This window comes from Diabrotica virgifera, chromosome 10 (genome assembly GCF_917563875.1).
Source record: "Diabrotica virgifera virgifera chromosome 10, PGI_DIABVI_V3a".
Taxonomy (NCBI): domain Eukaryota; kingdom Metazoa; phylum Arthropoda; class Insecta; order Coleoptera; family Chrysomelidae; genus Diabrotica; species Diabrotica virgifera.
In genome coordinates this window covers 96,141,663-96,157,757 of record NC_065452.1, presented here as the reverse complement: position 1 = coordinate 96,157,757, position 16,095 = coordinate 96,141,663, and the positions used below count along the sequence as shown (strand labels likewise).

The window sequence follows — 16,095 nt, the reverse complement described above, 5'->3', positions numbered from 1 at the left end:
AAAAAATCCCTTCAAATGTAAAAAAAGTTTGAATGTAAAAATATGAAAAATTGAATTCTTCAAGAAAAATCAGCAAGGACAGGATCAAAAATTGGTTTCTTTTTAAGAATTTGGACCTGCAGTGAGATAATTTCAAGAGAAAAACTGGAAATACTGCCGGAAGAGGTGAAATGTTTATTGATTGTAGACAACGCTGCTGCTCATCCCTCTGAAAATATTCTACGTTCAGAAGAAAGCAACTTTAAGCTGTATTTTTTGCTGTACTTTTTTTTGCTCAAAAAATACAACATCGCTTATTCAACTCATCGATCAGGGAGTAATTTTGATAACCAAACGAATATAATGCTGACAGTTTTTAGATTATGTAATGGTTGTATTGCACGATGAAGATACCGCAGAGGACAGAAGAGAGCAGCATAATTTTAGAGAAGTGATTATAAAAAAAACAGCAAACTTCAAAATTGCAAACAAAACTTGATTCCTTTTTTAAAGCAGGATTACCGACAGCAGGCGCGTCGATATCAAACAGCAACGTCACTTCAGAGTAAGACAATTAAATACAATTTATTTGTGACTTGTCTTTTTTATTTATATTTAAATACAGTGCACATATTTTCAAAAAAAAGTTTTTTGATTTGTTTAAAGCTTATTTTTATATAACGGACTTTCAGCTTTAACGGACACCCCATCCCCCCAATTAGTCCGTTATATCGAGGTTTTACTGTACTTTTATATTACAAATGAGGTTTGCTATTTGGTCTTGAACAATATCATTCCAAATCTCGAGAGCTACTGTTTCTACCACTTGTAAGATTCTAGAAGGTGGCAAACACTGTCATAGTCTTCTGCCAATTATGTACCACAAATGTTCGATTGGGTAAAGATCTGGACTATGCGGTGGCCAATTCAAAGTCCGAAGATTTACCTGTTGTAAATATTCGGTGAAGATTTACCTGTTGTAAATATTCGGTAACAGTTCGTGAGGTCTTGCATTATCATGCACGTGCAAAAAACTTTTACTAATATAAGGAGATAGCATGGCATGGTATCTAAGTCCTTCACTATGTCACTACTTGAACACACTCATCGCGGGTCAAATTCCTTGTAGAGCGTTCCATTTCCACCAAACAACAAAAAATATTACGGACTTAATTGAAACTTTAAATAATAAATCTACTAATTTTCACAACAAATCAGAACAATTTTTTACTACTAACAATTTGACATTAATTTATCAAATTGTTAATTTCTCATAGCCCACTGTAGGCTTGGTTATTAAACTAAGCAGAAAATGAGGATATATCGACAAAAAACATGGCTAGTTGTTAAAGTACCTAACTTTTTTATTTTCCAATACAAGCGAATGAATCAAAAAACAAAATGTTAAGAAAGCCTAAGGCTACAATCGAGTTTTAATTTCAACATTTTATAAATACTAGAAAATTCCACAGGGTGTTCCGAACTTTTAGAAAAAAACACAGTATGATTGGTACACCCAGTATAAAATGATAACTTACCTGTATAGCAACAATATTATCATAGGTATATTGCTAAAGAATAAGCCTATAGAATATTAAAAAAATCACTAAAATCGGACAAGAGGTTTAGGAAATTCGAGACATCAAAATTGTCCCATTTTTAAGGTGGTGCACTAATTTTGCTGCTCAGTGTAAAAATAAAAATGAAGATTTTAATTTTTTAATAAAAATGGGACTATTGTGGTTATATTACTTAATATTTAATTTTTTGAGTCATAAAATAAACTACAACTGGACTGGAAGTTAGTCATCCAGATTTTTAATGAAAAACTACTTAATAGTTGATGAATGCTATATTTTTTGTTTAAGAAATTATTCTAAACATTATGGTATTGATGAATAAGCTTGTAGAACATAATATAATGCTTAACATGATAGATTTAGTCAACAAAAATGCAATTGTTTCAAAACTAGTTCATTAAACTTCAGTTCATCAAACTTATGTATTTGATTATTTAAAAACAATGGCAGATATCTTTATATGAAGTATTGAAAAGTTCTGCCAGAATCCAAAAAGATACCTTTCAACCAATTTTGCGAAATTCAAATAATTTTTATTTTATATAGGTAGTACTTAATTTTTCAGTTTCTTTACTCTCTCAGTGCCCATTTTTTTTAAATATTGTAGAAGTTTTATTAGAATATCTACAAAAAAAATTTCAATGAGCTTTTAATAACAGTATAACATAGAGAGTAATAAATATCTTGACCCTTTTGCATCATTTTTTGATCTCACTAAGGATTTTGATTGTGTCACAAACAGTATTCTGCTGAGAAAACTTCCTTATTATAATTTTCCTATAGATCCTATTCAACTAATTGATTAGTATCTGTGAAATCATGATCAATATGTTCATTTCAACCAGTGTAATTCTCCATGGTGTCCCTCAAGGCTCAGTTTTGGGTCCAATACTATTTCTTATTTATAATAATGACCTAGTGTACCTTGAAAATGAGGTTATTTTGCTGATGAGACTACTTTCTATGTAAGCTATCACCCTTCTGAATTTGACACTCTTCAATACCAAACATCTGAAAAAAACTTATTCAATTGGTTTTTAACTAACTATCTCTCTTTGAACAACTCTAAATCATAAAGTGTATATCAACTATCAACTATAAGAAATACACTGGTACTGGACATATTGCTCTAATACAATGTGCAAAGGTGGCGAATTTTCTGGGGGCACATATAGTTAATTTATCAAAAAAGCTTCCCTGGCAAATTTTCCTTTTCAGGAATCTTGTACAAGTCACTTCCAGGAAACTATTTTAACAGCTTATCATTGTAACTTTATGTAAATATCAGTGTAAAAGTACGTTTGTATTATTATTACCAATAAACTATATAGCTATCTATCTATGTAACATTTATTTAAGATTGTTTTTGTGATCAATTCTTCACTGGTCAAGGTTTTTGAAACAAACTATATATCCAAGTATGCTATAACCATTCAGTTGATGTGAGACAAATTTAAATAATTGAAAAACATTTGGTAACAGTGAAGAATATGAAACACTTTTTGATTATTAAATTTTAGGACATACATATTAATATTAAGGCATGACCTAATTATATTAGAAATTCTCGTTTTTGACATAGCCCAAATAGTAGTTAAATCCATTATTTATTACAAAGTCATCTCACCTGTGAAATTTTTGTATTATTTACTGCATGATTTCAAAGGAATAATTGAGAAAAACGACTAAGGCAAATTTATTTTGTAGTAAATATTGTTTGACTTATTTTTATAGCAGAAAATATCCCCTGAGATGAAAAATCTATACTGTGTATGGAAACAAGAAAAGTGACAATTTCATTGTTATCATATTGATTATAAATTCATAACCTCTAGGCCTATGATAAGATTTTTTACGAGTTTTTTTCTTTATGAACTGGCATTTATATACTGCAGTTTAAGAGTGTAACTGTACATTCTATATCCTATAAGTATGTCAATAAAGGTTTTATTGATGATTACAACAATTATCGATTCATATCTTTGTTATCCATTTTATCAGAAGTTTATGAAAGAATTTAAAAAAATAAAATTAATCTATACTTTGAATCTAATAAACTCTTTTTCGCATAAACCGGTATGAATTCGGAAAAAATCAAAAAATAACTTTAGCTATCGATCATTCCTCTAGCAACATTTTGGAAGGAGTTGAAAAATATCTTGACACTTTTGCATTGTTTCTAGATCTCACTAATACTTTTGATTGTGCCACACATAGTATTCTGCTAAAAAAATTCCTTAGTATAATTTCCATATAGATGCTATTCGACTAATTGATTTGTATCCATGAAATCAGTATGTTCATTTCAACCAGTGTGATTCTCAAAAACATTCTCTGATGTATGGCATCCCTCAAGGCTTGATTTTGGGTCCAATATTATTTCTTATTTATATTAATAACCTAGTGTACCTTCAAAATGAGGTTGTTAACACTGTTTTATTTGCTGATGACACTAATTTCTATGTAAGCTATCACCCTTCTGAATTTGACACTCTTGAATCAAACATCTGAAAAAAACTTAGTCAGTATTCAGTTGGTTTTTAACTAATTATCTCTCGTTGAACAACTATAAATCATAAAGTGTTAATTCCAATTTAAAAAATAACACTGGTATTGGACTCATTGCTCTAATATGTACAATGTGCAAATGTGGCGAATTTTCTGGGGGCACATTTGGATGCAGGATTAACCTGGGAACAACATATAGTTAATTTATCAAAAAAGCTTTCCTGAAAAATGTTCCTTTTCAGGAAACTTGTACAAGTCACTTCCAGGGAAACCATTTTAACAGCTTATCATAGTAACTTTAATACTCATTTAACTTGTGCTGTTTTCTCCTGGTATCTTATCATGTTAATAAAGTGTTTGGACAACAAAGAAAGTCTGTTCATTTTATCTCTCCGTTATAGAGCAGACTGTAGAGACTCCTTTAGAGGTTTTAAAATTTTAACTTTACCTTGTGTATATATTATGCTGTGTCTGTTGCACATTAACCAAAATCTTAGCGAATATAATGCGCATGTATATCGTCGGCTTACTGCCAAAACCAACCAACTCCATTTTAAAAGTTTTGGGAAACCTACCTTTTAAACTTTAATTTGAAATTGAAAATCGACTGAATTTAAAAAAATTATTTAATAACTATCGATTAAAATATTTTTGTCATATTTTTCAATTATTAAATCATTATTTAAATTCAGTCGATTTTCAATTTCAAATTAAAGTTTAAAGGTAGGTTTCTCAAAACTTTTAAAAATGGAGTTGGTTGGTTTTGGCAGTAAGCCGACGATATTTTCACAGATATCTCACTAGAAACAACAGTACCTAATCTTGTACCAGAATTTGGCTGCCTTGAGAGATCCAGAAATGGTTCAAGGTATTTAGCCATTAGGTTTTATAACATAGTGATAGCTAGAATAAAAGCTCTTAAGTTGGACAACATTTAGTTTGAGTGTCTGTGAAGATAGCTACGAACAGTGCTGGTTTTGTAACAATATAGGTTCCGGTACGCAATATTCCAGGGAGTCTGGGGGTGTTCATAAGGGGGGTCCGCCCGGAAAAACTTTTTAAATTTAGCCTCAAAAAGAGCGTTTTAAAGCTATTTGGGAACAAGGAAAAAATTCAGGAATTTGCCTATAATTTTGTTGTTTTTTTGCCCCAAGAGGTACCAGTACGACATACCGGCACATACCATCACAAAAACAGCACTGGCTATGAATATAGCGAAATTTAGTGTTTGGTAGTGTTGCCATGCTCTAAGAACTTAACTTTTATTATTTCAGAACAAAAATTAAGAGATACCTACCTTATAGTGAATGCCTTCTTTTTACATTTGAAGAGTATTGTTCTTCCAATTTTAATCTGTTGATTGTTATCTGTGCTGTGTCTTATCTTTGTTAATAGGCTTAGTTTTTGTTTTATTTATATTTCTCTATAATATTGACTATTACTTAACTTCTTTCTTTAAACTTATGTTTATATTTGACTAACAAAAGTATGTTTGTATTATTATTACCAAGAAACTATCTAACCATCTATGTGACATTTATTTAAGATTGTTTGGGTGATCAATTATTGTTCACTTGTCAAGGTTTTTAAAACAGACTATAAAGTATGCTATAACCATTTAGTGGATGTGAGAGAAATTTAAATAATTATTGAAAAACATTTTGTAACAGATTATGAAACATATTAAATCTTAAATTTTAGGACATACATAAATATTAAGGCATGACCTAATTAGAAATTATATTAGAAATTCTCTTTTTTGACATAGCCCAAATAGTAGTTAAATCCATTATTTATTACAAAGTCATCACACCTGTGATATTTCTGTATTATTTACTGCATGATTTCAAAGGAATAATTGAGAAAAACGACTAGGGCAAATTTATTTTGTAGTAAAAATATTGTTTGACGTGTTTTTATAGCAGAAAATATCCCCTGAGATGAAAAATGTATACTGTCTAGGGAAACGAGAAAAGTGACAGTTTCATTGTTTTCATATTGATTATAAATTCCCATAACCTCTAGGCCTATGATTAGACTTTTTATGAGTTTTTTCTTTATGAAACTGGTATTTAGATACGGCATTTTAAGAGTTTAGTTGTAGATATTCATATAAATAAGAGAGTTTTTGACTTACCTTTCATCTTGCAGTCGTTTGAGTTCTACCATTTCAAGCTCAAATCGAAGATTGCTGTTCTCACAGAGAAGGAGATCCCTTTCGCTAGCAACCCCATCTAATTCCCGTTTTAAACGAATGATTTGATCCCGTTGTTCCCGAATAATGGCATCTCTTTGTGCCAAAAGTGAATTAATGTCGATATCTGATCCGGCCATTGTAGGCCTCCTACCGTTATTGTCACTTAAGTACTAGTAAATACTGAAAATTTTGAAGTACAGTCCATGCCGCTAACAAAATCATAACACGTCTTAACACCAACACTTCATATTGCACTTAGGATATTCATTATTTTCGAAACAAAAATTTTGATATTGAACTTATCCCACACATTAATCCAAACAGATCATCATAATCAGTGATGGAATCGTTCGAACAAAACACTTATCGAGTGTGCGATTACTGAAATAATCGATATCATTCGATTCTTGCGCATAATCGAACATTAATTCTCGAAGTTCTTCTCTAAAATCTTATAAATAAGTATTTCACGCAATTTTGTTTGTTTGGAAGTTAGTAATCGCCAATATTATATTTATAAAAAAGCCAAATGGACTACAGTATTCAATTAAAAAGTTAACTTTGTTTAAAATATACACGTAAATACACCAGTTACAATCAAAATAGTTACTAACATCAATAATATTTACTAGCGTGTTTAAAAGCTTCATTTACATGTAATAAAAATTGGAATTGTTATTTTATAGTTTCGTATTAATTTTGTATTAATTTAATCTTAAAACCTGTTACAAAGAATACCTACCTCTACTGTTATTTGAGTTTCGCTATGTAGATCAAAGCCATCTCTACTGCAGAAAAGTAGAGGCACCGAGTAGAGATGTTAAGTTTGATTAATCGATAGTGACGTCAAAACATCGTCTTTGAATAAAAGAAAATAACTGTCAAAGTCAAAACATAACCTTACAAATCCTTTAAAAACCATAAAACCACTGTCACTCTAGGATCCCAGAGGGGGTGGGCTGTAAATAAATTTTTAATTCTAAATCCGAGGTTATGTTGTTGTCTCTTAATCAGGTCACATAATAAGAAACAATAGTTGTTCTCTTGTTCTGTAATTATTTTCTGATTTTTGAACATAATATGCTTTGTATATCGGTTGTATATTCTTAGGACATTGCCATATAGGGAAAGGACATTACCAATAGCCCAGGGAAATTAGGTTTTTGTTGGGTCACAAATTCCCAAAATCCAGCCAGGTTGCAAATGGGTTTTAAATAGTCTACCCTTTTACGGAACTAGAACCTTTAATATTTTATTTATAGTATCCATCTTTTAGTAGATGGGCAAAGGTTTAAAATGGCAGTTTTATCCGATCATTTGTTACTTCGGAAATTGCAAAATAAAGCTATATAAAATTTCGAAAATTAAAAAGATAAAAAATATCTCTTAGGAGATAGTAATTTTTACTATTACAAAAACATTTTACTAAAGTAGCAGTTTTGGCGTAAAACCAATTTTAATAACTTTGTAAATAGGTATTGGCTGTAGGTAAACTAAATCCACTTTGATATTTGACAAGCTGGTAATTTTCAAAGAAAAATTCGCCTGTCAATTAAGGTCAAAGTTAGCCACTTTTTTAATTTAATTCGCAGCTACTTTGTTTACATAAAATTCTCCTGTAACAGTGTTAGTTGCCATATTCCTCCGAGACGGCTTGGCACTGGCGAAGCGTCCGTGTAACCACTGTTACCATTGGTAACAGTTAAAAATCTTGCAATAAATATTTTATGACTGTTATGAAATAATTCCATTTATATTTTTTACCAACAGAAATATTTGTTAATAGTACCTAATTCAGTAAATAGCCAACTAGACGCACGAAAATATTGGCGAGATAAATGAATCCATTGCACTTTATTATATGCTGTTACCAATACTGGCAGTGGTAACGCAGGAGAAACCTCGCTATCGCTCGGGACTAGCTCGTTTCTGAAAATTTTGAAGGAGCGACGGCTCTGTTCGAGTGACGAGAGACGGCGCGCGGGCACGCTGTGTATATCAGTATTGTCACCATTTTGAGGATTGGTAACATTAGTTTAGTACCTATTACAGATTACAGTGTGCGTGCATTTAAACATGGAAAAGTGTTGCTACGTATTGCGTAATTGATCAACTACTTGAAAAGTTATTCTCCTTGTATATTTTTTTTATATATCATTTTGAAGAAAAAAATGATATTATTGAAAATGGAAGAATTAAAATATGAACAATAATTTTTGAAAATCTATTCTTTTTCCTAGTTCATTTTTTTTTATGTTAATTTTATGGTAGAATAATACAGCGTGTGTCAGCCAAATGGAATAAATTCAATAGTTCAAATACTAATTGTTTTTTTGAAAAATGCTCAGATCTGTCGATTAGTATTTTAAATCTTAATTTTTTACATACAATAATAATGTATACAGGGTGTCCCAATTTAGAAATATGACGTCATCGTTAATTTTCTTAAATGGCAACACTGGTATTTTAATGGCTATTTAGATAGAGCGCGTAAAGCTATACATAACTGCAAAATATCAAATTTTCATTTTTTAACATTTACAAGATAATAAAAAATAAAGTTATGTCTGTAATGTGGAATAAACTTAATAGTTCAAATAATAATTGTTTTTTTTTTGAAAAATGCTTAGACCTGTCGATTAGTATTTGAAATCGAAATTTTTTACATACAATAATAATGTATACAGGGTGTTCCAATTTAGAGATTTGATGTTATTTTTTATTATCTTGTAAATGGTAAGGAATAAAAATTTCATATTTTGTAGTTATGTATAACTTTACACACCCTATCAAAATAGCTATCAAAATGACAGTATTGCCATTTAAGAAAATCAATGATGACGCCATATCTCTAAATTGGGACACCCTGTATAAATTATTATTGTATGAAAAAAATTTCTATTTGAAATACTAATCGACAGATTTAGTCATTTTTCAAAAAAAAAACAATTAGTATTTAAACTATTGAATTTATTCAAAATTACAGACACGACTTTGTTATTTTTTATTATCTTGTAAATGGTAAGGAATAAAAATTTGATATTTTGCAGTTATGTATAACTTTACACACCCTATCCAAATAGCTATCAAAATTACAGTATTGCCATTTAAGAAAATCAATGATGACGCCATATATCTAAATTGGGACACCCTGTATACATTATTATTGTATGAAAAAAATTTCCATTTGAAATACTAATCGACAGATTTAGTCATTTTTCAAAAAAACAATTAGTATTTGAACTATTGAATTTATTCCATTTGGCTGACACACAGTGTATGTTTAGTTTGTTTATTATTTATTGTTATACCTGTTACATATACATAATTACATACATATAATTTGGGAATAGTGATTTGTTTAATTTTATCCCACAGGATTGAAAACAAAAACTTATATTTGGGAGGTTCAAAATAATTTTTTTTAAATAAGATTTTTTTACATCTGGTTTGGTAACACTTTAGAAAAAGTCACGCGTCGCCACTGCGGCTTGGCCGATTTTTATTAAATTTTACAACCGAGAATCGTATAATATCCATTGAGCATCGTCATTACTATCGATCGTTCCATCTAGTTGAATGGTAAATTAACCTGGAAGTGTCCCCACAACTGTTCTCATTAATATCTTCTGTTATGACGTAAATACAGAGACTAACCGTATTGTCTAAAAGAGGTACATTTTTTATTTCTTAACTGCCGATTCTCCAATCATCACTGACGGTGCGCCAGCACGTGTTGGCGCCTGTATGCAAAACATTTAATGGCGCCCAAAAATACGCATTTTTTTTAAAATCGTGTCGTTAAATTAAATAATCTAAAAATGAACAATTATTTATGGTAACCAAACAAAAACAAAAATAACTATTTTTTTTTTTTGGTTTATTGGCTTTGGGAAGAACCCGTTTTGCCACGAAAATTTATAACATTTAAAACACTATACATATAACTGAACACAATTTGGTACAAATACAATTTTTACAAATCTGTACATATAAATACAGTAACTGAATACAATTATTTGGTACAAATACAGTTTTTACAAATCTATACATATATATTTAATACCTAACTGAATAAAATTTGGATTGGTTGATACAGACCTAAAAGTTGAGGAAATTATAAGCGTCTCCTCGTACGACCTAAAAAGTTACAAAAAATTGCTCTTACTTCGGGATTATGGATGCACTCCAGCATAATGGAAACATAATTTTGAGGAAACGGGATTTTTAGTTTCGTTAGTTCCGTAATAAGGTAAGAGGTGGCATTAGAATTATGACTGCATTGAAAAATCCAGTGATTAAAGTCGTCAAAACTGTCACTGCAGTCACAGAGGGGGGATGTGGCCAATTTCATCTTATAAAGCTTAGAGTTGACTGCTCCGTGTCCAAAGAGGCACCTAATGTATTTGGTGTTAATTTTTCTATTGGGATGGCTTCTTTTAGCAAGCTTTGTAGAAGGAAGTGTTGGAAAAAGCGTGCAGTACTGAAATGCATTGTTAGATCTAATTGTTGTCCATTTGTCTGCCCATTTAGTTCTTAAGTTTTGCTTACATATAGATAATGCGTCTTGTAGCGTTAATTCGGGGGCTTGTTTACCATCAGTGATAGCTCTTTTTGCCAGTTTGTCAGCTGTTTCGTTTCCCGTTATGGAGGAATGCCCTTTGGCCCATATGAAGAATGTATTTATCTGTTTATAATCTAAGGCTCTTAAGGTTGTCAAAATTTCCACGATTATTGAGTTATTGTATATGGAGGTAACCGGGTACACCAGAGCTGATAAAACAGATTTCGAATCCGATATTATAGCCAAGTTTGACAAGGGTAGCAGTGAATTGTTTGCCCAATCCAAAGCCTTAAATATAGCAAGTGCATCTGCTGTAAAGATTGTAGAGTTTTTGTTTAGTTTAAACAACAAACTTTCGTTTGTGTTTTCCCTGTACACTGCACATCCTGTTCCAGTAGGGGATTTGGATCCGTCTGTAAAAAATTTATGTACATTACCTAATTTCTCTAATTCTATTTGCATAGATATGTTATTAATTGCTGGGTTATCATTATATTCTGGAAAAATAATATTTGGTTGTGTAAGACATATATCGAATTTAGCCGTGAAGAACGGCAAACCAGAATCATCACGTAGTTCGATGTTTGAGACTGTTGCAAATGCATCAGCTAGAGGGGGACAGTTTCTGTTGTGCCAGTATTTATTAGTGTAGCTATATGCAGTTAAGATGCCTAAATTTTTAATAAGGTCGTTGTGTGTAAATCGCTTTTGTTTAACGACGAATTTTTCAGCTAGTAACTGTCGTCGAAGTTGCATGGGGGGTTCGCCACACTCTGCAAGGAGAGCAGCTGTGGGAGTGGATTTAAATGCACCAAGAACAATGCGTAGAGCCTTGAACTCAGGGCCGGACTGGCTCATAAAAAAGGCGCCAACCCAAATTATAAAAAAGGCGCCAGCCCAAATTCTAAAAAAGGCGCCAACCTAATATCTAAACAATGGCCCCAGACCTCAGTCTTAAGCTTTGACATCAAACTTTTTGAGATCCTAATGCGTGTAAAGTAAATCAATATTACTAATTTTAATTTAAATCCATAAAATAATTTACTGTTTATATTAACATTCCACAAAAATATAGCTTCAGTTTCGCAGTATCCGTTTTACTCTGCTACACTCTTTGATACTCTTTGAAGACTAAAAAAACAATTTTCGAAAAGTGTGAGTAATTTTCACTTGCTACTACAAAAGAATCTATTGGTTCAAAAACATTTAACAGAAATCATGATGATTTGTGTTCAATAGAAGTCACCTTTTGAATTTTTTCAAATTTTTTACTAAATTCCAGATAGCATAAGAGTAAACCTTGATAAAAAATCCGCAACCACACACGGTGTCAGGCGATCCGTACCTAAGTGGTGAATGGCCTAACGTCAGACGGTCGCAAACGGAGCCCTCGGAAAACTGGTGAAACTCCTTTGTAATTCAAGCCTTAGCGTTGGCAAGGGCGCACTGCCTCGCCAGACAGTATAATTCGCTCCTACTCGTAGGAACTATATGGATAAGTATTTAATCATGCAGAAAAAAGGGAAACAACAAAGCGAAGGGATAATGGAGCGAGTCACCAGTGATGGTGCAGCTGGAACAAGCTATGAATGAGATTATAAGGTGTTCATTGTAGTAAAAGGAACAAAGGGAAAGTACTCAGCGAAGAGGAAAATAGGAAGGAGGAGACTATAATCTTTTGAAGAAGATCTGTTGGAAGATCTCCAGTCAGGGGTAGCGACCTGATCAAGACGGATCTGTCAGAGGAGACAACCTTGCAAAGGAGCTCCTCACTTGGGGAGAAAACACCTAGAGACTTAGAGATAAGGAGGAGAGCTCGGACATAACGGCCATGGTAAGAGCAATGGAGAAACTTACCAGCGTTACAAATAATTTAGTGAAACTAATGTCCGACCACACAAACATTAAGGTCGAGGTCAAGAATGAGGTACAAAACCTTAAGAGAGTCACCGAAGACATGGAGGTTACTTTCAGACAAGTCTCCCTCGGCAGCATTAAGAAACAAAATAGAATAGTGTAGAAAACCGGTGAGGAAAAAAACGACTAGGGAGATTGTACGAGTGTCCACACAGATGGATTTCGACGAGTTCTTCCCCGAAAATCTTAGTGAAGGAGAGATAAAAATGATCGCAACGGTCCTGAACTCAGGGGAAAGGGGCTTTTTAAAAATAAAGGACATAAAGTCAAATTGGAAGAGGATCACTATAAGGTCGCTAAACCGGGAAGAGGGAATAAACTTGCAGGCGACTTAGTAGTGGTCATGGAACATGGACTTTTCGGTGAGGAAGAAAGGTTCCACGAACTGATAAGGGAAAAACATGAACTGGGAATATGTGCAGGAGGTGCAAACACACCAGGAGAGGTGGAGTACCTCCAACTTAATACTATGACTACAATTACAAGGAAGAGTCAGAAGGAAGAGAACCGAGGAAACCGTCAGACTATTTTCATGGTCCCCGTAGAGACAAGGGTGACGGAAATGGACGGGGTCGAGAGACTACTGGCAATTACTTATAAATTGAGGGAAGACATGGAGACACTGGAAACCAGAGACGCATACCTAAGAGTAGTGGGGGCTACGGAGGTAGCAACCTCAGGAACCTCCTGGAACTCACCTTTATGGGTGTGGACCTCCACCTCGCGCTGGAGGAGTATAAACTCGGGGAAAGGAGAGTGGAGGCGTAGAAGGAGATCGTGAAGGGGGGCAGAAAATCCTACGCCGAGTTGCTCAAGCAAATCAAGGGTAGCGTAGACACGAGGAAGAAGGGGATTAGCGTTAAAAGTACTAAAGAAAGCATAAGAGGGGACCTCATCCTCGAAGTGACAGGGAAAGAACAGACCGAGCGCCTGAAGAAGACTATCGTGGCCCGCACGGAGGAAAACGCAGTAGAGGTTGTCCGGAGCTATCCGGTCCAGGTGTACATATTTGATATAGACGGAGGAGTCCCAAGGTAGAAATCCTGAGACAAGTTCGCAGGTATACCGGCAGCAGGGAGCCTGACGACGTCAAACTCGTCTGTATAAGGGAAAATACAGAACACAAACGTCACGGTTCGACTGACACTTATCGCAGCCGAGAAGGCACTGGAAAGAGAACATATACCTATTGGCTGGAACTCATGCAAGATACGAGAGAGACTGCGTGTCCAGGGGTTCTTTAGATGCCTGCAGTTCAGGCATAGTAAAACGGACTGTAAGAGAGAAAACGGGGAGGACTCCTACTACAGATGTGGTAAGGAGGGGGCACCAGTCACGAGAGTGCAGTAGTGAGACGACTTTTTCCCTCACTTTTAAAGAATCCGGTCACAGTGCCGACAGCTTACAGTGCCCGGAGTGTAAAAAACTGATCCTGGAAAAGCGGGGCCTCAAGAGACAGTGATGACGCCACAAGTGATGAGAAAAGGGTGAGTGAAAATACCTAGGACCAGGAATCAGACAGCGTATGGGTAAGTAAGTAAGAAAGATAAGAACCATCTAATACGCAGTTCCTTTAAATAAATGTGGGAAGGGCGAGGGCCGCTCACGACGTTGCAGAGGCACTCGCACGAAGGGAAGGTATGACATTTGGTCTTTCGACAAAAAATCGTTAAAGATAGGAGATCTGACGTGACCGTATACGTGGTGAACCGAGGTATTTGAATCACCAGACACTCTGTTAATAATGCTAATAGGTATGTTAAGGCATAAGTTGTAGACCGGCTGGCGTACAATTGTTATGTTTCACCAAACGTCCCGCTTCGAGAGGGGAATACCTATCAGAATAAATCCACGCCATGGGGCTTACCGTGGTAAATGACGGTAAGCCACCTACGTTCGTAAGAAGTAATAGTGAATTCTTTCTGGACCTCTCGCTGGCTTCAACATCACTTCTAAACAGTGTCATAAGCTGGACTGGTTTGGAAGAACAATCGCTCAGCTTACATAAGTATGTGAGTTTTGAACTAACGAGCAAAAGGAAGAAACGGAAACATAAAGCTAGCGATCTAAAAAGATTTTCAAATCAGGAAGCTTTTGTGGATGCCCTTGGCTTGATTGGTCCGATATGCGAGGATGTGAAGGAGTTGATCGAGAGATCAGGTGTCAGATAACCAAATAGCTTAGATGCGACGCGTAGTGCTTTCGCGTATAAATATCCGTTATTTGATAAACAGCTGAAATTGATACCTACGAAAGGTACCCCAATCGTAAAAATGGTCTTCAAGGGCGCCGCTCGTTGCATCTAAGCTATTTTTTATAATAGAAACAGCTGAAATTGATATCCACGAAAGGCGCCCGAATCATAAAAATAGGCTTCGAGTTCGTCGCGCGTCGCATCTAAGCTACTTTAATAGAAACAGTGGATATTTACGCTACGAAAGACGCCTGCATCGTAAAATGGTCTTTGAGGGCGCTGCGCGTAGCATCGGAGCTATTTGATTATTTGATACCTGATACAAGTTTTATTTTATTGTACCCACTGGCTTCATTGTTTAGGAGTTTGGGTCACAACAATCCTGCATGTATAATGTAGTTTTGGAACACTGAAAACCACACCTGTATATTTTAGTCAAATTGTGGGATGTAACACTCTTTGTATCAGGTATTAGATAATCAAATAGCTTAGATGCTACGCGCAGCGCCCTCGAAGATCATTTTTCGATTTGGGCGCCTTTCATAGGTATAAATATCCGTTATTTGATAAACAGTGGAAATTGATACCCACGAAAGGTGCACCAATCGTAAAAATGGTCTTCGAGGGCTCAGCTCGTTGCATCTAAGCTATTTTTATAAGAGAAACAGCGGAAATTGATACTCTCGAAAGGCGCCCGAATCACAAACATTGTCTTCGAGGGCGCCGCGCGTCGCAACTAAGCTATTTATTACAATAGAAACAGTGGATATTGAACGTACGAAAGGCGCCTGAATAGTAAAAATGGTCTTCGAGGGCGCCACGTATCGTATCTAAGCTATTTGATTATCATATATCTGGTATCTTTTTGTACCCACTGGCTTTATTAGGTAAGTTTCTGGTGCGCATTCGGTGCCAAACGGCGAAATCAGAAGCAAGTAAAAACATTTTTTAGGGGAATGATAACTGCATCATTTTTGTGTAAAGGTTAAAAAAAAATTTTTTTCAGCGTTTAATTTTTTTAATGGATAGATACTAACCAAGGCAAAAGGCGCACCGGCCCGAGGGCCGGTGGGCCGGCGGCCCAGTCCGGGCCTGCTTGAACTGTACCCTATCTATTTGTGAAAGTCTGGAATTAGTGGCTGATCCATACAAGAAA

General features: G+C 34.4%; 1 protein-coding gene across 1 annotated transcript in view; it reads right to left on the bottom strand.

The window, feature by feature from the left end:
- The window catches only part of LOC114333472 (IQ motif and SEC7 domain-containing protein 1), a 528,448-nt gene extending 521,850 nt beyond the window's left edge, over positions 1 to 6,598 (bottom strand). Inside the window, exon 1 of the mRNA XM_028283354.2 lies at positions 6,205 to 6,598. Within this exon, the coding sequence (XP_028139155.1) occupies positions 6,205 to 6,401 (197 nt within the window). The 5' untranslated portion in view covers positions 6,402 to 6,598. The remainder of the gene's footprint in view (positions 1 to 6,204) is intronic.
- Positions 6,599 to 16,095: the final 9,497 nt, after the last annotated feature.